Source organism: Strigops habroptila, chromosome 6, assembly GCF_004027225.2.
Source record: "Strigops habroptila isolate Jane chromosome 6, bStrHab1.2.pri, whole genome shotgun sequence".
Classification (NCBI taxonomy): domain Eukaryota; kingdom Metazoa; phylum Chordata; class Aves; order Psittaciformes; family Psittacidae; genus Strigops; species Strigops habroptila.
In genome coordinates this window covers 63785520-63810760 of record NC_044282.2, presented here as the reverse complement: position 1 = coordinate 63810760, position 25241 = coordinate 63785520, and the positions used below count along the sequence as shown (strand labels likewise).

General features: G+C 41.9%; 1 protein-coding gene across 1 annotated transcript in view; it reads right to left on the bottom strand.

Annotated features, from left to right (window-relative positions):
* The window catches only part of HNRNPLL (heterogeneous nuclear ribonucleoprotein L like), a 32726-nt gene extending 15661 nt beyond the window's left edge, over positions 1-17065 (bottom strand). The window contains exons 1-6 of the mRNA XM_030490749.1: positions 16655-17065; positions 8404-8522; positions 6922-7159; positions 4725-4810; positions 2419-2515; positions 2258-2330 (exon numbers count right to left, since the gene is read on the bottom strand). Of these exons, the coding sequence (XP_030346609.1) occupies positions 2258-2330; positions 2419-2515; positions 4725-4810; positions 6922-7159; positions 8404-8522; positions 16655-16846 (805 nt within the window). The 5' untranslated portion in view covers positions 16847-17065. The remainder of the gene's footprint in view (positions 1-2257; positions 2331-2418; positions 2516-4724; positions 4811-6921; positions 7160-8403; positions 8523-16654) is intronic.
* Between the last annotated feature and the right edge of the window lie 8176 nt (positions 17066-25241).

The window sequence follows — 25241 nt, the reverse complement described above, 5'->3', positions numbered from 1 at the left end:
TCCAAGCTATAATTTGAGCTTTCTGGCTAAAAGCAAGTAGAACACTAAGAGTCAGGTGGGGTTTTTTTTCATTCAGCCTAATGCAGTATGTGTTCACAGCAGCAGGCACTTGTTAGGAAGCTTACTTAAGTGGACAAATACAATAGGCAAGTCTGTAATATGTTACCATAGGAACTATGAGCAAAATGCATTTCCTTCCTAAGATTTGAGGGGGCGTTTGTGAAATTCTGAAAGCCTGTATTAGCATGCCTGTCCTCAGAATGAAATTCCTTTGGGCTAAGACTTTGTTTGCAATAGTCAGAGCCCTACAGTTTTGGTCACATTAAGTTCAAAAGCCAAACAACATTGTTGCAAGACTAAGCTATAGCACAAATATGAAAACTCTCAAAAAAGCAGCAAAACCACCAAAGTACTCTTCATTACTTTATAGGCAAAACTGCTCTAGATGCCTGCCTTCTCAAGTACATTTCAGTGTTCACTCAAAAATTATATTCCCATTTTCCAGATAAATGGGCCACAATAAGTGAAAAATCATGCTATATACAGTATATTCATGTATTAAATATAAGTCTAATTCTTTTCCTCTTATGGGTATTAGAGTGATGTACAGAAAATGTACAGAGACAGGCTGTCAAAGTAACAAAAGGAAAACAAAAGAGTAGAGTGAAAGTTCTTGAGAAAGAACAAGCCATATGTATCCTGAGTTTTTCATTTCCCACTGTTTTCTCTAGCTTGGGGAACATTTAGTTCATACAGCCATAGCTTTTTGAAGACCAATTACATAATGTAATTAGATGCACAACTTTACAATTCAGCCTCTGAACGCTGCAATAATAAAAAGGTACGAGGGTCAAATTAATCCTTCAGATTTTTCAAATTCAAAACTTCATTTTTTTTTTTCTTGCCCTTCAGTTTCTTCAAAATCCCTTTTTTAACTCAGGAATTTGAGAAAAAATTAATTGAATCCTGATACAAATAGTCATAATCAACCAATACTGTAGCTCCCTTGTTAACTTTTTACAAGAACTTAATTCAAGCCCTAAGTTTTTAGTTGTACAACAGTTTTACAAGCCCAGTGTCTCTGCAGAGTTACTCTGAAAGTGCGTATCACTTGAGACGGCCAAAGCCCTGGTTCTCATATAGCCTTTCATAAGTAGATAATCTATCTTGGACACATTGTCTTCACTTTTCTACCTTTACATTGCACACATTATTGTACAGAAGTTACTGAACACTGCACTCAATAGTTACAGATTATTATTTTTTTAATAAACACTTTACAGGAGTTAGGCTACACAGCAGTTTGTCTTTACATATATAGTTATAGTTCCCACTGACATGAGTTAAGCTCTGGTAAGTTTTACAGCTGAGTATTTAAGAGACAGTATGACTGTACCAATTATGAATCTCCCTATTTTAATACTTAAATAAAGCTGAGGGGACCTATCTGATATTGCACTGCTCATTTCCAACTGTCTACAGATAAGGATTAAACGTCCCTGCTACTAGACAATATTTACACTAAGACTGAATGCAACTCTCACATACAGCAAGTAATAAAAAGATTACAATGTCAATGATATCAACAAGACAGGTTCTTAATTTTGGAGGTTCTCAAATTTTCAGTTGTAATTTTAAGGGAAATAAGCCAGCATACATACAAACTTGAACAGAATGGGTACAGTCTTATCATGTTATTCATCCCATACAAATCTGAAGTACTGAAAGTGTCCTCCTTTAAAAACTTGTGGTGGTGGTGCATGCAGTATGCAGACAAGGTGAATTGCAAGTCTGAGTTTTTTCAGAGGGTTTGTTTGTTTGTTTGGGGGTTTTTTGCTGATGCCGATGTGGTGCATGATGAAGTGTAGAGTCAGCCTGCTGAAGTCCTCTATCCTTCTTAATGCCTCGTCCAACATAGGGGAAAAGAGTCCTTTCGAAGGAGAAGCAGTGTGCAAGTTTGTAGTTTGTAAGGAATAGTCTGTACCAGGTTTCCTCTCCTCCAAAGGGAGAGAGCTGCTTGGAGAAATGCAAGTCCTTGAGAACTGCGAAGGTGCTTGGAGGTGTGGGCTCCTTGTTGAACTAAATGGCTCAAGCACACGGCAGTAGGGGGGCACTAGGGCTCAGGGTTAATTTCCTGGCTTGTGAATACAGCCTTCAGAAGCACTTTGAAATGACTATTGCGATAGAGCCTGACCACGTATAAAGGATTGTCATTAGTACAGTCAAACATCTACAGCAGTAACATATGAAAACCTACCTCGTCGGCCCAGATACGGTTTAGTGTAGTCCCAACTATCATTGTCGTTTCTAATGACATTAAGTCGAGTTGGCTGTTCAAACAGAGTAAAAGCAAAAAAGGTTAAGTCTTGATTATATATATTTTTCTAGTAAAATTAAAAGAGAAGGTCCAAGCATTACCCTTGCATATTCAATTTTTAGTGTGCAGCATCCTGCATAGATATCTGCTCCATTGAGTGCAGCCTTCGCCTTCTGGGCGCAAAACACTGATTCAAACATACACATCACGTTAAGGATTTTTTTCCCCCAGGTGTCTCATTCATGCCCCTTCTCATATGGCTTCATATTTGTAGCCTGCAGATATTTCATTATCGTATGCAAGATCTCTATACAAACTTCAATATAAAAATTACCAACAAATATATATGGGTTCAACTTATGTTAACCATCTGGTTTTGAGATGTAAGCAGCACATAATGAGACTGTTCATAAATTAGTAAATTCTTCAGTATGAATAGTATACATGCAAGCTTCCTTTATGCTCTGATCTTATGCCATTTGGAAGGGGATATTCTGGTGGATTTAGTAATATTCATCAGAAGACACAGAAAGTTACCAGCAAGCCTAGAGAATATTTGAAGGGAAAGTTCAAGCTGCAGCATTTGGGAAGGGATCAGAGCTCAGGGGCAAGAAGGCGTGATTTAAGACAACGCATCCCTTTTCACCACTAGCATTAGCTAGAGACCTGTGGGTAGAGAAAATATGAGCTCAGTAATCACTTTACAGCAAAAAACTACAAAAAAGTACATCCTTTTTAGCTTGTTAGCCAAATAAAACCACGGAACTAAGAGAAATACTTTGAGTGAATAAATAATCATCTTGCATCAAAAAATACAAGCAGCAGATTGCCTTAAACCCACTGCTCAAGGCAGATACATTTACCAGGCTCCAAATGTAAGTTACTTCATATCCTCTACATACTCTTATGTTCTATGACTAGCAGAAAAATGTACCTGAGCCTTGGCACATGTTAATCCGTGATCTCATACATTCAATAACATATGGTGTCAGAGAGCCTGAACCTTGCAGCAGACCATCCTGCAATATAATTTTAGTGACATTTTGGAAGTAGTCTGTACCAGTAGCATATCCCTTGTGTTCTACCACATTCCTGCAACCCAACTTCTTCTAAGGTGATATAGGTTCACTGTGGAATTTAAGAGTGAGAAGAGTTAAGTTTTGCAGGCCTCTAAGAAATTGCTGGACACTGGCTAGAGCTGTGGAAGCACATCTGCAAAAGTAGTGGGTACTGCAGTTAGCATTGAAATTTGTGTCAATTTCTGAACTTTTCAGACAAGGCTTGTCTCAAAGCTCACTATTTCCCCCCCACCAAGCTGTTCATCTACACTGCTGCATTACTTTGCCCACATTTTGAGTTTTCTTTCAATTGCTGGTTGGGTTTTTTGCCAAAAGGCATGTTGCAGAATTTAATTCAAAGGACGGAAGTACAGTAGTCTCAGATTACATGCAGGATCCTCTCTACAACTTCCCTAATCTTTCACAAGATGCAAAATAACCCCCAACTGTACAAGTCACCTGATCCAGAAAATACTGCTTGCTTACCACAAACTCAATACACAGTAAGTCACGCTAGTGCTTGTTAGGATGCACAGTTAAGTCTTCTACATAGATACACCGCAATTAGCTTGCTTTTATGGAAGTCAGGGTAATTCTTTTTGACTGGCAAATCATTAGTGCAACCACTGGTTAAGACATACATTACCAAAGTGACCCCACTAGTAAAGCCTGCCACATCAGATGCATCTGAAATTACAAAAGGATTTCTGAGACTTTGGTACAATTTTGTCCATATAACAGCTCTGAAATGGAGGGTAATCAGTCTCTAGGAAGAGGGCTATCAGAGTTTTATAAACTAAGGTATAATCATATCAGACTTTGGACTTTGCAAACTGCAGTAATACATTAACAACTCTGAACATTCATCCCATGTACAACTTAACACTACAAATAGAGTAAACAGTAGGATAACAGAGCAGGGAATTTCCCCAACACATGATAAACAGGTCAAGGAGGCCTAAGATGGCCGCAAGCAATATATATTAGAACTATTTTAGAGGAGTCTGAAGAAGTCAAACTGCATCTCTGCAATCCTGTACCCATTTCTTGAGTATCAACACCAGCAGAAGCCATGAAGCTTTGCGTATAACGTGTTATCAAACGAATGACACATTTCATGTCTGCCTTAGGGCCACCTATAAACATGGTTATAAAACAAAGACCATTGTTGACAATGTCTTTTTCCTATAAAGATAAAATGTTTAAAGTGCTTACAGACATATAGAAATCATCATGTCTTATATAGAAACTAAAAAATAATTTGGTCTCAAAATTCCACAGTATTTATCCCATCTGCAGTCAAGAACTTACAGCAAATACAACAAAAAAATCACACTCAAAAAGGATATTCAACCATAGCTTGTATTCCATTTCTCTTGAATATAACAATGCGCTGCACTTTTCCAACAGGGTTGCACACAGTATACAAGACATCCTAAAGAAGAAGAAAAATATATTTTAGTCAGATGTGACATTTCAAACAGTAGGTCCACAGAACATTTTCTTGCATTGGCATTTAAATGCCAAAGAGTAAAGAAAAGGCTTGTTCACTTTTCATTTATAACTTTCCCTATACAGTTTATACATTTGTGACTAGCATTTTTATGGATTAATACAGAACAGATAGTCAAATCTGAAAAACAGGGAAAAACTTCTCTAACAAGTACTAATGCAAACATTAAACAAGTACCTTCAACTGTGTTAAACCCATTAATTCCATCCATGTCTCAACCTATGCTCCCTTTTAAGCATGCATTGCAGTATTTTTACCAAAGCAAAAAGAGACGAAGTGACGCTGTAGTTATGGAACATTTCATTTCATAAGGTTAAAAGGGGTTTTTTTAATTGTTCATGTTCACTTTCAGAAGAGTAGCTGGGTGTAGTCCATGATGTAAGCTTAGGTAGCTTACCAAAAGGAGAATTTCACTTTTATTCACCTGCATCAAAGACACTGCAAAGTGGTTGCTGTGCTGCTTCCCTTAAGGCAGAGAAACCTTCTGACAAGAAACACTGCATTAATGCAAACTCATTGTTAACACTCCACCTTCAGTGCTGTAGGGGAACCAAATAGTAAGGAGAAAAGCTCGCCTTACTGCACATCAGGCCGGGATTACAATGTGGTGCTAGGAGTCTGCTCCCAGTGATCATTGGTATACTCTAGACAAACAGCTGGGGGCAGCAGAAAGGAAGAGGTTGAGGGGGGAGTGTTTGTTTTTGAAAAGCAGCTACAGTGCTACAGGTTTCATCCTCAGAATCTCCATGAAACTCTCCCAGCCCATAAGGATGCTTCTGCTACCACTTTCCTCAAGCATCTACACTCAACTCAGACACTTATGCAAGACAAATTTCAAATGCATGAATGAAACTCGGTTTCCAAAAATTGTATTACAGTCACATGGAAAGAATACTTCAACTTCCAGTGGATTTGTTCACACAGCTCAAAGCAGGTGTATTTTTAAACACTGATGAAAAAGCACCTCGTTCTTGCCATGCTTTTCTATAAGGAAAACTGTCAGGAGAAAAATAATACAGCATCCATTAAGGAATCAACAGGCAAAAACCTATCACAATATTCACAATACAGTGAAGCAAAAAGCATGACATGGAACTGACTGTTTGAAGCAATTTCAGGAATACTAAGTTTCAATCAACTTGCCGCCATAATATACATCACATTAGCAAAACTTAATGCTTGCTTTAAGTTATATGGTTCCACACAACCCGGACACTTTGACTGATCCATACTATCCCATATATTTCCCTAAAAACAAGTAACTTATGCTTGTATCACAGAATTACAAGTCTGCTTAAAGTAGACTTTTAATTTTTTCATGGCATATTTCTGTGCAATTCAATGTGTACTATAAAATTTCTATGAAAAATATAAGCATTCAGTGCATGAGAAAACGTGTTCTTAAAGACTAGCAAAAAATAATCTGTATCATTAAAAAATGCACGTGTGCCATAAACAGATGGCAATAAATTAGGATGCAACCGATATATACGGTATGACTTGAAATACCGAAAAGCAGAATGTATCAGCCGAAATAAAAGTGACGAAGATTCCATCAAACTCCAGTTGATAATCAACAAATAAAGATTTCCAGTTCCCACAAAGGAAATACTTCAGAATGAAGGACTGCATAATAACCCCTGAGACCGGAAAACAATATTGCTATTTAAACTTACACCACTCACAGCCTAAAAACTCTAAATGACATTCTTGATACTATGGCAACACGTTTGGCAATATTTCCAAAGCACACAGTAACTTAAACATTTCGAGATCCTGACCACTGCAGCCTTCAAATGTATTGCAAAATACCTGTACGAGACTGAATCACCCCAAAAAACCTTTTTTCCAGAACATGCCTGTTACTTTTGTGAAGATGGTGGACACCTTTGGTATGTGAATTTAATTCCTGACTCAAGTTAAGCGTGTATAATTTTAACAAATGGTAAACAATGGAAATAATGTAATAGAGATTGCTGCTCCCTGCCTTTTATTATTTTATAAAGAAAAAGAGAAAAAAAGAAGAAACATACCACTGTAATTGGGTAGAGAGGATTCTGAATTGACAACAGGAGAACTTTATTTCCACCAGATGGGTCATCAGTGTTCCCTGGCCGAGTAATCCTCTTACTTGTTGAGTAGTTGAAAAAAGCCTGCTGTCCAGCAATGTACACAGGTTCATCCGCTGCAAACGTTACGCATTTCTTTGCGCTTTCTACATTCTCAAACTCCACCAGAGCCTGGCGCTTAAATGGCATCATCATGACATAACTGGTGAGAGAAACATTACAGTAAGTTTTCCTATACACTTACTCAAAACAAAGCCAAAGTCCTGTAAGTGTCATGTTTTTTTCTAAACAATGCCTAACAAGGACTATAAGGAAGGTGAGTCTCCCTGCTCACACTTCCCAAACCTGGCCAACACATTCCTAAAGCATTTGCACAAAACAAAGAAATGAAGCTATAAGATAAATAAGTAATAAGCAATTGTTTTCATGAAGAAGTTTAATAAAAAAAAAAAATTCAACCAATAAAATAAACAAATATTTACTAAATTACAAAAATTACAATTAATATTAAAAAAAATCTTGCTAAAGCCATTTGAGGTAAAGGATCAAAGTAAATGACAATTATAAAACACATTCAAAGCTGATACATTAAACTTTTTTGCTGTTGCTAAGAAATTTAAAATACTACTTTTGACACAAAACTACCTTAGAGGAAATAAACAGAAGTATTGTAGTTGACCAAATCCAGACACGGACAAACTCAAGAGGCTTTGTCAGTTAATTAAGTTTCAGGCTAAATGGACTTATTTGTATTCTTGAACAAGCTGGTCCTTGCTTAATTTTATTTAAGATACTAGTACAAGTATAATTCAATTATGTGACTATTAAGACCGTGGAAAAAATACTGTTGTCCTATTTAAAAAACCCTATTTAACTTCAATACATGCATTCACTTGAAAAGAAATGCATGATTCCAAAAACTGAATGACTCAAAATTCAGAATAAGCTGGCTTTACCCATTCACCTTTAGTATTTTGTTCACAGATGAGGAATCTTTAGGCTATATGACCTTTGAATGGGCTTTCTCTAAGTAATCATCTCATTCTGAATGTTCTACCATATCATGAGCACTCCCCCCATACAAAACCACAGGAAAAAGCACCATCTGCTGTGTGGCCTATCCTTATTTTTGGTATATTCACTTATACCAAGACAACCACCCTTGTGCTGTTCCGCAATTCAGTTTAGCTAGAGCTCATATTAAGGCCAGGACGAGCTGTGCTTCTGCGTCTGAGAGCAGACACTAGGGCATGTAGCCAGTTGTAACTCTGCTTGACCAGACTTGGCATGTACAGAAATACAGAATCCTCACAAACCTAGAAAATCTCAATGCTTTACTATTAACTAAGTTCTGGATTTCAAATAGTTATCATAAAGAGGTCCAAGTGACCTTTAAATAATGCTCACAACTTGTCCAGAGACATGACATTACACTGCTTGACATACCATATGGTTCCAAACTTTTCAAGAGCTTCCACAAGATCTGCTTCCACAACTGATTCACACAGCCCTCGGACATGGACAACAGGAGAAACGGAGACTTTGTGATGACTTCCCCCAGCATCCTAGCAATGAAAAGATTTTAAAATTCAACACAGAACGAGGAATACTGCTGTCATTAACTAAAATTAATTAAAATTAACTAAAACTTGGCAGACACTCCACTGGATCCAGAAACAGCCATCTAAATAATGTACAATCCAAGCATATTTTAAATAATTTAACTTCTCTTTCCAAACAGATTGCCAAATTTAGTTGCTGAAGTCTACTAAAAATAAAATGCTTTGCAGATTTAGTTAATGTGCTTGCACAGGCAAGATTTTCCTAATTAAAAAAAGGCCATTTAACACTTGGTTGAATTGCAGGAGATCTTCTAAAAGCATAAAAAAAATACACGATAGCTAAAATATTTCTGACACACTTCCTGTTTGTTTGTTTGAGACAGGCTGGGGGATAAAAAGCAAGAACAAACAAGGGCTATGAGTAAACTAAATGAAAATGGATTATTCTTCTAATGTACATAGTGCTGCGGCCCAAAATGCAGAAAAAAATGCCCGTTCCATGCTACAGTTGAAATAAACCCAAGCTCCCTTCTAATTCTGAACACTCTTCATACATGTTTATAAAACCTCACAATTTCTGTAGCCATGGGCATGCCCTCTTTTTTCACTCCAAGGTTGTCTACCATTAACAGATTCAGCTGCCATACATTAGCACACAGAATTCCCACTATAAACACTTTTCAGAGCTACTGCTACGAATTCGGTTTAGGTTCTGTGTGACTGAAGCATGTGGGTTGGATTCAGATCACCTTTCCATGCAAAGCCTGAAAAAGGGCTGAAATTTACCTCATATATTCTAAGACATGGAGGGGAAAAAGAAAGAAACAATATTAGCAAATAAAGGAAAAATCAAGGAAAGATTAGAGAGAATCAAGGGAGTGCTAAAATATACTGCAAGCACCAGCACCCAAATTTCGTAATGGCCGTTAAAGATCATGTATTTAGCAACTACATTTGCCAGATGCGTTTGATCTCACTGATCAAGTCTTATTGATTTTTCACTTTTTCATAAGAAGTAGTGTAGCATCTTCTGGAACTAGAGGTTCTCATTTGTAGCACAAAGGAGCATTCGGCTCCAGTAATTGAGTAACCACAATGATTGCTGCTACTGCTACAGACATTCCTCTCTTCCCTATCTGTTTGAGCTACAGATTCAAGGAAAAAAACACATTCCAGATAACTACAAATTGAGTCTTGTGTTTAATTCCTGTGTTCCATTCACAGCTCTCCCAAAACAATTACGTTTTTTCTTCTTTAAATAGAGGATTTGACCATTCTGTTTGAACCAAAAGCCAGCATTTCAGACTTCATCAGACATCAATCAATCTGCTGTGTAATTTTTTTAACTTAGCTTACATTTGATTCATTTGCAGTACGAAAGCATGAAGTGGCAACACTTTTCTTTGAATAAGAGCTGTGACAATTGTGGGAGAACAGCACTAGTGATATTTGCATAAGATACCATATATCCTGAATTAATTAATCATCTGAGGTCTACAGCGGTAGCAGTGATCTAAGAAGTCATAAAAGGTTAATACTTTGAACTGCAAATATTTTGGCAATTGTGGAAGGAACAGACCCACACAGAGGTTTTTATTTTCAGCTTGTATGTTCTTCACCCACTTACACACTTTTTAAAGCTTAAAGCACCTAAGGAAGGAAATTTCCAAAGGAAAACTAACAATAATTACCAGTTTTTCCTGCAAAGTCTATTACTCTCAGGCATTATGATAGCAGGCACCTTTACTTTATTTACAGTCTACAGAACAATCAGAAGCTCTTAAATCTATTATTCATTGCCCTGCATACTTGTTACTATATTAGGATCCCCGTTAACATTAGGGCTATGCATTTTCTTTGCTTTTGTTTTCTTTTCTTTAACGCATTCAAGAATCTCACCTAAAAATATTTGTCTCATCAGATGGCAAATATATGCAATGATTTTCTCAGTGAAGCAAAGACACACTACAAAGAGCTACCTTACTTCACTAGCACCCCATGCATCAAATCAAGCTTTTTAGAGAGTGGATCATAACAGAACAGTATTTCTCTTTCTCCCTTTCCCAGTTCAACCTTCTCTTATAGTTTCAGTTCATGTTTTTTTGTCATGCACATCCCTTTGTATTTTTATTTATTAGCAGTCCATTTAAGCTTGCCTACTGAAGATAAAACTCCTTCTAATAGTACAAACTCTCAAAAATTAAGGCTTTTATACTTGCATCTTCAAATCCATTATACACAAGTTGTATACACATATAGAGGTGTCTGCAATTTTGTAACTGGAATTATTCTCAGAGCCATCAGCAGATACAAATTTTGCTTTCTTTTGCGGTTAAAGCAACACTTGGCTTTCCAAGCCAAATTTCCTTCTCCCACAACACCACACAGAAAACGTCCATTAGTAGGGTGTTGTATAGTAGGAGATTTAGCAAGAATCGCGAGCCACAACACTGGCGCTATGGTAAGTAACTCACACAGAAGCTCAAGAGCATGGAATATAATATTATTAACAATAGTAACAACAACAATAACAATAACAACAATAATTAAAAAAAAAAACCAACACACACCAGTGAAATCTCAGTCACTTGCCATGAAATTAAGGATTTATCTACATAGCATTTCAGAAACTAATTTATACAGATAAAACCGTTGAGGTTATAAATGGCCAAATCAGACGGCACTGCTTTACTCAAATAGTTTCTAACTAGCAGCAGTAAACAGCAAACAAGAACCAAGCATAAGCCAGTCCTGAACGAGGAAGCCACAAACTAACATTCACAGAGCATGCTGGTGAAAGACATGAACATGGGCCACAGGCACATGTTTGAGAGGAAAAAGTCTTCACAAAGGGCAGACGTACACGTTATCGTCGAACAAATTTTGCAGCTACCAAGCTGCAGTATGAAGCAAATCTAGAATCATCCTTGATTTCCTCTAAAAGGAGAAATAAAACCACTAGACCACATGAAAAATCAAACCTGTCTGTAGGTCTAAAGCATCTCCACAGCTAAGGTCAGAATGCATACAACTCATCCAACTGCTGCCGTAATTTGTTCCCAGAGATGAAAAATACAGGATTTTGGCCAAAATCTCATGGTCATTGTACCCTGAAAACTCCATGTGCTACAGCTGGCACACAGACAAAGGTTACATCAAAGCATCTGCTCACATACAGATTAACCACTACCAGTATTTCTTTGCTTACAAAGGAGTCTTTCACTAATGCCAACCCCCACAATGGCACAAAAGCCCATGCAAAACTCCGACGACACTTGCACTCCACCAGAGCCAGGAGAACAGTTTAGCTAACGTTACTGCTGTATCCATTAATATGTATGGTTTAAGGGCTTCTGAAAGCTTGGTAACGATTTCTTGAAGAATCATTAGCTGGACAGAAAATGCAATTATTTAATAGATAATGGAAACAGACTTCCTTTCTAAATGCTCAATACCGGTAACCAGGACAGAGAAAGTTTCCACCACAAAAAGAAGCTAGAACATAAAAATCCTTAACATTGAAACCAAGCTTCTGTAGAGAGCCGAGGCATGAACTGCTGACGTAACCAAGCAGTTGAAGCACAAACAAGTTACTTCATATATGTAAGACTGCAGCAGATTTCAAAGAATGGCTGTAGCATTTTAACATACATTCTTTGGTGACCTATACAGTTCTAGTCAAAATTGCAAATATATCACTGCTTTCTTGCTAACAAATACTGATTTGCCATTCTACAAAGGAAGAAAGTCATCTCATCACGGGCTCCAGGATGATGTCTCTCCTGCTCACCAATTCCAGATAGAGATTTTTTCACCAACTGTTTGTTCATCAATGCATCCTTTATCCTTCTGCCAGACACCTTCCAGTCAGCATATTCACCTTAGATCTATTAATCAGTACTACCTTTTTTGGACCATCTGCTCCTTTACCATTTCTCTGCTTACCTCCTCCTCTTTTTCTCCTTACTGCAAAAGGACAGCACTCCAGCTTTTCTCTCCTCAGGTACCTAAATATACTATTTTACTTCTCACCATTCAGATCATCTTATTCACTCTCAACTTTTTCCTTTCGCTGCATCCCTCTTAAATGCTCTGAAATTGCTTTTAGAAACATGACAGAACTGGGGGGGGACGGGGGGGGGAGCCTCCAAAGGTTTCTTATTAGTTATGTAAGTTCCCCAAACTTCATTAATGCATAACTGATCATCATCATTATGGACTGAGCATCCAACTGCCTTGCAGAATGTCAAGGGTAGCTTAAATTACCACACTACAAAGGCAAGGTGAAGGTACTCAGTACATTCCCCAATAATCTCAGCTATGCCCACTGGGGATGGTCCGATGTGGAAACTTTCATAAGCAGATACACAGCATCTCATGCACAGTCTTCAACTGCTAGTTGCACTACATGATGATGGCATTATATAAAATTCTTTGCTCTGTCATACATCATCCCTGCTGATCACATCTGCCTGACCTTAGCAGTTCTGTCTCTTCCCTACAGAGGTATAGGAGGCTCCTCTCTCTGCGCCCCCTTGAATTCCTGTGACTTTGCACTGACTGTATTTCCAGTATACAGTGAAGCACAACAGTGTTTCAGAAGAACCAAGCAAAAAAGGCAAAGTTCAGGTTCTATGGCAGTAGAAGAACACACCAGTTTTGTATATCTTGCATTTATTTTGTTGTTGTTGCTGGTTTGTTTTGGGTGCTGGGGGTTACAGTTAATCACACCTCATACTCTGGGAAGCTACCTGGCGATTCAGTTTTGTTTTGGATATGAGTTTGGTGTATCATTTCTCTTGTTTAATGCATACCTTTTCCTGGCACTCTCTATGATTGTGTCCTTTCAATGATTACAACTGCTACAGAATGGAATACTTGTACTCTGTCCCCTTCTGCCAATTATGAATCTGCCCTGAAGAGGTCAGTCAGTTGGACTAGATGATCGTTGTAGGTCCCTGCCAACCGACATACTCTTTATTTTCCTCTCTACTCAGCACAATCTGAATATCCCCTTAGAAAACAAAGAACAAACAAAACCCCACACAACACAGCATCATCAGGAGATTCAACCTGAACTAGCTTGAAGGTAACGGCTACTTTTTTTGACAGAGGACAAAGGAGAGGGGATGATTTACTCTTACTCCATAACCAATTTCTAGAATGTACTTCATTTAAGAAACGGATATATGAACAAGTCACTGCAAAATAGGTCGAGATCTGAAGTCACTATCTTATAGCTACTGTTACCACAACTGCCTGCCATAGTCATGAAGCAACTGAGTTGCAAAGTGAGCTGCTTGCTTTCCATTTACTGCAAAGCAAGAACACTGCATACGGGAAGTTACAGCAGAGTAGCTGAGAAGCGACAAGTTTACATTCCTACAAGCTACCGCAAGATAAGGTATAGTTATGTTTGTGTATTTAGACACCACATCTCACTTCCCCAACAGTAAGAACGGGATAACAGATCTTCCCTGCTTCAAAGACATATTTAAGAATAGGTATGTCACAGACAGTGAGGCAGGTGGATGCTACAGAAAATACAGGTTGTATAAATACAACATTAATCAACAAAACTGAAATTTAAGGGAGAAAGAGTGGATGGAGCTGAAAACACAGCTCTTGACCCACATTCTCCCAGTGTCCTGACCCTATGCTATACCACAATTCTGACTCTTCTGCTAAAGCTTCACCAACACTCAACATAGCCTCTGTAAAAGTCAATTCTTCCAAATCATACTCTCCCACACAGAATGCTTCTGTAAGACCACTTCCTGCTTGTACCCCAGTCAACATTCCAGTCTGTTCCTGGCTCTCCATGCTCCTCAGCCTTAATACGAGCCATGAGGAAGATGGTACAGCTCTGGGCTATGAGGAGTGTCCACAGGACTGGGAACAGAGGAAAAAGAAGAGTAAACTTTCAGTTTTCCCACCTGGATCTTGTACACAGACTTCTAGGCACCCATTTATAAAAACCCACAAAATTTAGAGGCACGAAAGGCTTATTCGACCCAATGAAACAATCCCAGAGGAATGGGAAAATGCCACAATAATAAATGTAGCCCAGCACGGAGACCCCACCAACCTGCTAGCAGGTCCTACCACAAAACAGCTTTTATACAAAGAAAGCATATAATCCATGTGAGTGTACAGTTCACCACTATTCTAGGACACACGCTGGCAGTGGGGAGGGGACAGGACATGGACAACAGTGAGGCTAACAGATTCCTACCACTCTTTTTACGCTGGTCGTCCATTTTTCCCCATTTCTGTTTCTAATTCCCCATCTCCTATAGTTCCTCCTGCTCCACTTATTGGTTTTCTGCTCTCTTCTGAGCAACCCAGGATACTTACACTTCTTCCCTCCTCTCAACCTACCTTAATCTTATGTATCTTTGCCCTGAACCACATACAACTTTTATAAGCTAAGAACATTTACCTGGAGATAAACTATTAAGATATGCCAAAGAATAAATGAGTTTCCTGCACTTTTTTCTAATCTATTAGAGAAAAAAACCTATCATTCACATTAGCTTACTCTAATTGAAGATGCCAGCATTTTGCTATTAAAAGCCCCACATAAAATTACTAACAAAAGCACTCAGTTGTTCATTTCTCATGTATTCACTTGATGTTACAGCTTATTCTTAAGGAACTAGTTTAACCTCTATCATCAAGACAGCTTCTGCCTCTCTGCACATTAACTGCAATAAACTGAGATACTGAAGTCAACATGAAGACAACGCAAGCCAGAACCCAGAATGAAGGGGGAAAAAAAAAGGAGAAAAGTAAGAACTAGCTGATTTCATAAAATACCACAGAAAAGAGGAAAGGCAAGAGCAGTATCCTGTTCTTATTTGAAACACTGTGTGATTTCCAGCTCTCCTACATGACAAAACTCCAACGTAACTTAAGCAAGAATATGGATGTCATTGAAAACTGACCTTTAAGACAGAGCCCACTGATAAACTCTGACTGCAGACAGTGCTCTGTCCCAAGAAACTATAGAATTAAAATAGCTCTCTCCAGAGATGTATCTTTGTTGCAATTTATTGGCAATCTTTTGTGCTAATTTAGCAGGCACCCTCTCCATCAAGAGGCTTAACTGAGAGATGTTAACAGCAAATGCTCTCTCATTAACTTATCCCAGTGTTAAGCAAGTTCATTTTTAAAAAAATCATAAAACGAGCTATTCTAAATTACAAGGTTTGCCATTAAACCAATGTTCTCTTGATCTTGCTTTTACAAGGAAGAAACAGAAAAAGCCATCAAGAAGAAAAATGGTTAAAATCAGCTAGACAATTAGCTAAAAAAATCAAACAGCAGACACAAAAGTATCGCTAGCTCAAATTTATGGGTCAAGGACTATCCTGATACTTAGATTCGTGAAGAATAAAAGATATGTCGCAAAAAAATAAGTGAACCAGCTTATTCACATTCGGGGGAGGAGGGGGATAGTAGAAATACAAGTGAATTTTAAAAGGAGGTAATCGCTTGTCATCAACCTTGTCGCCATATGCCGCCAGACACAACGGCAAAACAGAAGGATGAAAGAAACCCTCTGCCTCGCTTTCTTCCCCCGCTCTACGTTTCTATAGTTACACTCAGCAACAGGGCAAACACAAAACTTGCAATGGCAATATCCCAGGAGGCAACAAGCTGCCCACGGAACAGAAGCAATCTCAGACCTGCGAAACCCAAACCACGCAGCCCCAGCAGGCTGCGGAGCTCAGTCCCTCTCCCCCAGGCATCTGTGGGGAGGAACAATCAGCCGCGCACCCCGAGCACGCCCGCCGCGGGGAGAAGGGAGAGGAGTGCGGGACCCAGCCCGGCTCCCCCACCGCCTTCCCCCGGCTACGGGAAAGGCGCGGGGGGAGCACACCCCACCGGAAGCGCCTCCATGCCCGGGGGAGAGGGACAGTGGGCTCCAGCCGCGGGGGCACCGCGTGGCCGGGGATGAAGCCCGCCGCCCGCACCGGGTGAACGCGGCGGGGAGCGAAGCGAGCCTGGTCCCCGGGGAGGGGAGGGAGCGTGGGGCGGGGCGGGCGGCTCGCAGGCCCCCTCCCCCCGGCGGCATCCTGGTGGAAGGTCCCCCCCAAGCCCCTCCCCGGCGGCCGCGCCGCGTCCCTCACCGCGCCCGAAAAGCCCGCCCCGCGCGGCGCGGGGGGCTTGTCCCGCCGGCTCTCGCTCTCCTCCGCGCCGCTGTACTCGATCTCGCCCTCCTCGGCAGCGGCGCTGGGCTTCAGCCGCTTGGCCTGGCTCTCGTAGGCGCCGTCCTCCTCTTCCTCCTCCTCGTACCGCTCTCCAGACGACGGCGACGACATGGCCGCGACCGAGACAGGAGGAACAGCCCTGCTGCCGGCGAAGCGGGGGGGACAGGCGGCGAGAGAGCGGGGCCGGATCCTGGCGGCGGCGAGCCCCGAAGATGCTCTGCGTCCCGGCCCCCACCGCACACACCCCTCCCTCCGCCGGGAGCGGGGCACGCCTCCCCGGCGGCCACCGGTGCCACCATTGGCTCCGAGTCAGGGCGGGGGCGAAGGCGCGGAGCCGATAGGTCAGCAGGCATGCCAATCGGACAGCACCGGCAAAGTGATTGGCCGGCGAGCGCGCCCGTCACCGCCCCTAGAGGCTGCTCCGGCACCGCCCCCTCCCTCCGCTCCCTCCCCTCGGCCTTTGATGTGTGAGGGCTTGGGAGGACGCGCCGAAGGCCCGGGAGGGCCGGGCCCAGCGCTCCGGCCGCGGGGCCTTTTCCTCGGCGGCCGCCTCCTCCTCCTCCTCCTCCTCCGCAGCCCTCACCGCTTTTGTCTGCTTCCCGGCGCCACGGCTGATACTGGCGCGGGCCCCGGCGCTGCGGGCCGTGGGGAGCGGCCGGGCCGGTGTGTCCCCGCGGGGAGCGCTCCGGCCCGCCGCGCTGCAGCCCCGAGTTGCCAAGGTCACAGAGCACCTAGAGAGCCGTGAGGCGGCTCCTCAGGCGCAGCCGTTAGCTCCACACCTAACCCGCAGCCCCTGGCCATGAAGAGGAGGCTCAGGAGGGCCGATGGGGTCCGGCGCTCACCGGGTGAGGGGCAGTACCGCACTCAGTACGCTCCCCACAAGCTCGGTGAACGTGGAGAGCTGCCTGGGCAGCTTTGTGCGTGCCCCCACGGCTGTGTTACTGGCACCGCGGTTTCTAACGGTGCCAGCGTGTACTCATAGGGCTGCACTGCATCGCCTATGTGTCTGTGCTGGCAGTGCAAACAGGAGGTGCGTCTGCTCAGGGCTCCTTCTTCAGGGAGGTGTTGCTGAAGGTGGCTCTTGGAGCCCATGCTTATCTGCACACAGCCATTGGACTAACCAGGCTGGAAGGGAGCTGGAAAGATCCAACTTTTTGTGGGAGGGGGCCCAGGGGAGGTATCCAGCACCCTGTCCAGTGGCATCCTAAAAACCTCCTGCGATGGGGACTCTGGGTCCTAGTTATCAGTTATTTTCACTGTGAAAAACAATGCATGTTGCCCCTTGTCTTCTCCACTTGGCTCTTTGTGAAGAGAGATTCTCCATCCTCTTTGTAGGCACTCTTTAAGTACTGAAAGACTGTGATGAACCCCACGCCCCCAGCCTTCTCTCCTCCAGGAAGATAAGACCTAACTCCCTCTGTCTTTCCTCATAGGGCAGGTAGATCTGCCCTTTGATCATCTTTGTGGCCCTCCTTCAGACCCTACCCAGTCTGTCAGTGTTATTCTTGACATGTGGGGACCAGAATGGGATGCAGCACTCCAGGTGCAGTCTGACAGGCTCCGAGTACAGTGGGATGATCACATCTCTATCCCTGCTAGTAATACCCCTGTAGATGCAGCCCAGGATCTGATTTGTCTTCATTGCTGCAGCAGTTACTGCTGATTCTTGTTCGGGACTCCCAGATCCCTTTCAGCAAGGCAGTTCCCCGCCATGCAGGTCCTAGCCTGTACTGGGCTCTTTGTTTATGTTGTCCAGTGTGCAGGACTTTGCACTTGTCTTTGTTAAACTTTATACTGTTCTTCCTAGTCCATTCTTTCAGCCTGTCCAGGTCTCGTCTCTCCATATGATAGCTCTCCCTTCTCATGTGTCCACTTCACCATCCAGTTTAGTGTCATCAGCAAACTTGGTGAAGGTGGTTTCAATCCCATCATCCAGGTCATTGTGCAGATGAACAGGGTGGGGACCAGTGTGAATTGCTGGGGAACCTCACTTTTGACAGGCTCCCAGCCTGAGTAAAAAGCATTGATCACCACCTTCTGATGAGCCTGTTAGCCCATTTTCTACCCATCTTGCAGACCACCTATCCATCTCTGTCTTGCCAGTTTGTCCAGGAGAAGGCTTCCTCATGGGTGGAGGCACAGAAAGATAACTTTCAATGTTATAAGTGGTTTACAGGATGTTCTAGCTGAATTAGCTTCTGTTGCTGTGGCTGCCAAACCCAGGTGGATGTGGAGTGGAACCCTGCTGAAAGTAGGTCAGTGGAGAATGGGTGTAGGATTGTGCAAGTAATTGATTTTTCAGTTGAGCAGACAAATAAGAGGGAGGGAAGCAATACAGAAGACAGCCAAAACAAATGTTATTCTTCTTGTTTTGGAGGAGGATCCAAAACCCTACACTTATATCAAACAAAACATGTTGTTCAACCTGAAATGGTACTTGTGAGCTAGAAAAGAAAGCAAATGGTTTGCTGTTCAAATATTTTGTGTTACCCTGAAACCCAGTGGTAAAGGCACTCCTCCAAGAAGAATTAGGAGGAGGTTCAGTTTCATATTCTGCCTGACATGATTTAAATCTGCATCTGTCAGATAGCTCATCTAATCATCTGATCTACAAATACATACATTGGATTTAACTCGCTGTGTTTCTCACCTTCTTGTTTCCTCTTTGGTCTTTGTTTCTTAATGTATTTTTTTTCTATCAGTATTTGTTATACTTGTACCTATTTTTCCTTTTTAACAAAGAACCATTACAGCTTTGAGAGTATACAATCCACAGGGCTGAAACTGTCCATACATCTGTTGTAGGTTCAAATGGTCAACAAGGAACATGCCATCTGTGAACATTAAACTTATTTTTCTCAGCATTTGACTTATTTGTAAATACACTACTGATATTTCTGCTATGGACATAAATGCTAACTTGCCAGATGAAGTTTCTAGTAAATTAGTTGTAGTTTGCTAGACCTCTGGGATTTTAGCAGACATTTACACCATACAATTGCAAATAACAGCCTGAGAAATCACACAACATACCAGAGTTACAGTCAGAAAATGGCCCTGAAATGCTGCAATAATTACATTTGCTGCAATAATTTAATTCCCCCACCCCCCCCCCATGTATTTAAAGTTACTTTTCTGAAAATGAGGAAATGACTGTTTGGCCAAATTCTTATTTAATGAGTGTTCCAAGAAACAGAAAAGTTTCAGCACGCCCCTGTGCAGCATAAGGTCTCTGGTGGCACTCCGTAGCAGACCCTGCTTTGCTTGCTTAATGCGGTATTTAATTATTCCACAGTGGATATATGAAGATGTTTTTCATATTTAAGTTGTGACATTGAGGCTTCCACACTAAGCTACTGTGAGGAGCAGTCATTCTTCCTGTCTGAGCTTCGTGCATACAAAAGGAGAGAAGGAATATGGAAATACATCCCAGTTATGTAAGTTTGAAACTGAGGATCTGACTCAGCAGAAGGATTTCATTGTTATGTTGCCTGTCAGACCTGCTTCTTTTGTTATGAAAGAGAGAGATGAAAGGTGCTAATACCGCCTGAAATAGTCCTTTTCATACAATTTTTATCACCTGGAGCTGATAAACAGAAGTCATGGTTTCAGTCCACTGCCCTCCAATAAGAAAAGCAATTAGTGTTATTTGCTTACCACCGTGCAGTCAAGTACAACCACATAATTACATAAAGAGCAGAACAATGACATGAAATTTCCCCAAACCCAGCAGAAATTTAAACCACTTAATTATGCACATAGTTTGGAAGTACATGTTGTTACCAGTACAATTTTCTCTTCTCTTCCTTTCCCGCCTTGTGTTTCTTACATCCTTTACTGTAATTTATATTACATTAAGCTATTAGCTCATTGTAGTGAGGAATGTTTCTTACCATGCTAAGACATTACAATTCCAGTGCTAAAATCAGTGTATTTAGATACCATGGGAATGCACGTAACAGCTAAAATAAAAATGGAAAAAGGTTTTATTTTGCTTGTCCAAAAGGGAAAAATAATTCTCATGAGTTGATCCAGTAATGGCATTCACAATGGGATGTTAACAAGAAGGTGATACCTAAAAAGGGTCAGGATATGACTTTCAGATGTGAGGTGAAAGTAGTCCTTCAGCCATCACACATTACTGTGCTGAGTGTATTAGGGGTTATATTACCCTAAGACCTTATCTGCCTTTTTCAGTTGAATCAACAAGAGGTGGCATAAAAATGGGTCAGACCAAAGGTACCAAAGCATCCTCCTACACTGGAAAGCTGCCAGCAGTGGGTGCATATAGCAACACATTAAAAATGGAATGCACAGAGTGAGCATTCCCAGATATACTTTCCAGTTTCCAGCCATCAGCAGTTTAAGGATCTTCTGAGTCAGAAGCTGCTTCCATACCTCTCAATTTAATAGCCTTAAGGTGGCTCTTGCCTAGTCCTTTTATTTTCTTCTTCTTTTTTTCACATTCATAGTTTTTGCTTGCATAAAGGTTCTCCTATAGCGATCAGTTCTCTCATGTCATTATGTTTTACCCCCAGGTTGCATGTTTTCACATATACATTTTGATGGAAAACAATGCTGGGGATCTTCCTGGAGCTTGAGGAGAATCATAAGTAGACATACAGCTTGTAGGGGTAATGTCAGCACATCTCCCAACACATCGAAATCAGGGCTGTTGGCCACAGTTCTCTCCCTCGGGTGTGTTGTGTCTGCTGCTGACACAAGCTGTTGCAGCTGAGGGCATGCAACTGCAGAAGCTTCAGTTAAGGACTGAAACCAAGAAAATGCCGCTTTGAAGGAGAAGTAATTTCACCACAGGGAGAGATCTGCATAAATGGAGAGCTCTGCACAGCTTCTCTGCCACAGAGGGAGGCTCTGCTGTTGCAGGGTTTAATTCTGCAGTTCTTCCTCAGCCAAAACTCAGCTGTTCTGGCCAAGGATGGGGTCTTGACTTGGAGGAGAGGTCAACAGCTCTTAGGAAGTTTTCGCTGCTGTAATTTGCATGTTCAAGACTGGCTTTCCCACATTAGTCATTTCAACTTACTCCCTTTTACCAAGAACTCAGGAGGCCACCACCAAGTCAGTGGAATCACAACATTACGTGTAGCATGTAGCACGCAGGTTGAATATGAAGTGCGGCATGTAGCAGTGTGAAAGAAGGTTACATTGGTGTTTGTTATCTACCCCTGAAGCATGAATGTGCAGGGGGTTTGCTCCTTTTTTTCTGAACAGCTTAAGAAATCAGTGCTCTGATCACTCTCCCACGGGAATTGACTGCTATCTCAGCTGCAGAGGGATGGTGAGAACACCAACATACCTGTACAAATTGAACCGCAAAAGTTTTCTCAGTTCTTCTTTTTTATTATTTTGACTTGGATTTATCCGTGCTCTCCTCTCGGCTGGACAGCACTTACAGCTCCTTGCTACTTGCTACTTTTTTCAATCCATCAACAGTTGATAAACCCCTACATTTGGGTACTCATTACAAGACTTCTGAAGCCAAAACCCCAGAAGTACTAAGCATGCAATACACTACTTACTGTCAAGAGAAGTATGACTGCTGAGCATGTTTGACACTGGCTTGAATACCTAAATTAGTGTGTGCTCCATAAACAGCTGTGGTAGAGGTCAGATCCACTGACCAATAAGAACTTAAAATCATTGCCTTACATAGCAGAATCACCAAGCCTTGCACTATTACTAGCACTTTCAAAAGGATCACAAATGCTGTGTTATTTATTGTTTCTTAAAGCATCAGACTCCAAGTAACTCCAAGTTTAATTCTCTAACTAAACTTAGAGAAGCTTACCTCTGTCTAGTCAGTACTTCTGGAAAAAAGACTTTAATTCTTTCACTTACAACTGAAAAACATGATTCTTAGACGCTTCCATGCCAACCCAACTGTAGTCATTTCAAGTACACGATCCATAAAAACTCACAAACAAATCTCAGGTTTTCTTTTGGACACCTTGACACAAAGTTGTCAAGTGTTTGAATTTATTACCACTGTTGTTCTGTATGTAGAGAGTCAGTGCACACACACACGTGCACACACACTCACAGTTTAGAAGCAATGACACTGCCTTCTTTCTCAGACCAATGTAATACTAGGCAAGTCAATTAAACCAGTTGCTTACAATCACTGTTTTTTCCTCATTTTCTTACACTTAGCTGACAACCTCAGAATTCACTTTCACAACTGAGCACAAAATAAAATTGCATTATCTGTGCAATCAGGCCTGAAGTATTTCAAATTGTCCCTCAAGAAGCATCCAGAATACATCTAGCCAAAACCTGCCTATGTATCAGTCCTCTATCTCTGCAGCAGACTGCAGCACCTGCTCACCTTACACAGCAGTGATGCACTTCCCGTGATAGTGAAAAACACTCAGGAGAAATCAAGTCATTCTGATACCAGCAGAACAGCTGAGCAGCTGCTCTGAGCATGGCCTGCACTCCTTGTGCAAGTGGGATGGAAGCAAAGACTAAGCAGTGACCCGCTACCGGGGCACTGGCTGTCCAGTGCACCAAGTGGGGCTGAGACCCCATCAACAAATGGATTGATGGCTGTAAAAGTAAAGTCCTTATCACAGCAAGTTATGCACGATGGGACGAAATCAGCCTGCAACTGATCTTGCAACTTTCCGTTCTCTTGGCATTTTCCATTCTGTATGTTTCCATTATGTATGCAGCTTTTGACTTTGCATGCGTAATTCTTTTTCTTTGTGATCTACTTTCCCTCTGCTAAAAGGATAAAAAGGCAACCTGACAGTCATACCGTGGTATGTTTCAGACCTGAGTACAGCAGAGATATACCAGCAGACAAGAGCCACTGCACTCGTTTACACTAGTGCAGCGGCAGCAGAGATAAAAGCCCCAGTGTCACAGCTCTTACCCAGATATGGGGCCCCTGGGGAGATGGGGCGGTGGTGTTTGGTTTTTTACCTTTATTGTTTGGTTGGTTACCAGCATTCCTTCCCAGATGGACAGTGTAACATATCTGTCTGGTCAGTACTTCCTTTTCTCTGGTTCAAATCACCTTTCTCTGCATAAATACTAGACACTATTTGTTCTTCAAGACACTGTCATGGCACTTTCACATTCTCATGCAGAGCTGGTTTTGCTGCTTCTGGGCTGTAGTATAAAATAACTGCAGTTCTGAAATTTCTTCCTTTTGCTGGTGGACTGCTGCTCTGTTGGCCAGTCCAGAAGCAGTGGACAACTGCAGTGCCATCCGTACAGATGTGCCACACAGAGGTGCTTTGTTTGCCTCTCAAAACAGCCATTCCATATGCACTCTTGACTGCAGGGCTAGGTGATCTCTCAAGGGCTGTGGTGTAGGTTAAATGAACAGCAGAGCCATGGCTACCTTGCGGTGCTAGAAAACTACCTTTGCTCAGTTCTGCAGCTGCTACACACATCCTGGTCCCATTAAATCAGACTTCGCAGCCTACCTGCAGTCCATTTGCGTGCACATCAGCTGTGCCTTGTGCATAACAAAGTGCACTGAAATAAACCTAGGCAGCTTCCTTGTCCTGCCTGGCTCAGGAAATGTGGACACAGAATCATTAGAGGTCAGCAGGACACTGGGGTGTCACAGTGTGCAGGGAGAAAAGAAGGCTGACCAACATAGCCTGCCAGGGTCATGGCCTTGGCTACCTGTCAGTATAATGCTCTCAGGGCTGCTCACACAAAACAGTCCTGGCAGCTTCTCCTGCTGAGGAGGCAGGCAGCTTTCCTGTCCTGTGGACACAAATCACGCCTTAGCCAGCTCTGACCCTTGCTTACAACATGAGCTGCCATCTGTGGACACCCAGACACGAGGACTGTCTTCCCTCTCTTAAAATAGTTGCTTCATTTTAAAGACAGAGATTTTGGGAGCATTTTTTGTTCCAGTGTGTTGCATCCCCCAAGGAGGAGTGGGTCACTGTTTTGGATTTATATTAGGCAGCAGTTGCTAAAAATGAGCAATGATCGATTTGTGAAGCAGGTGTTGTTTCCCAGAATCACCATTTGTGAGCACCTGTGAGGAGCAGCTACCAGAAAGGATATGCATTTCTAAAATAGAAGTTTAATTGATGTTCTGTGGTTTGCGTCTTGCTTTTTGGTGGTGAAAGCTTAACTGGAGCATAAGGCTCAGTGTCTCAGTGAGAGAATGCCTGAGAGCCAGGTGCTTTCCTACAAGTTACTGTATTTCATTTCTAGTCTTGATCTCCTTTGTCTCTTTCCATCCAGGATGGAGCAGCACCACTGCACTACTTTGTCTGCTGTAGTAGGAATGCAAATTGGTGATAGATTTTGAATTGACTAGTAAGCAAGAATGCCCACAGGGTGAGACTGGGTGCAGTGCAGAGGTTTCTCAACCCTTGTGCTGGCTGGAGATGTTACCTCCCCAGAGCATGTACCAACATCTTATAGACATCTTTGCTTGGGCTCCCATAGTGGTTTAATGTACATTGTACAGCACAAACACTTTGTAAGCTCAAAGCAGCTCTGCTTACTGATG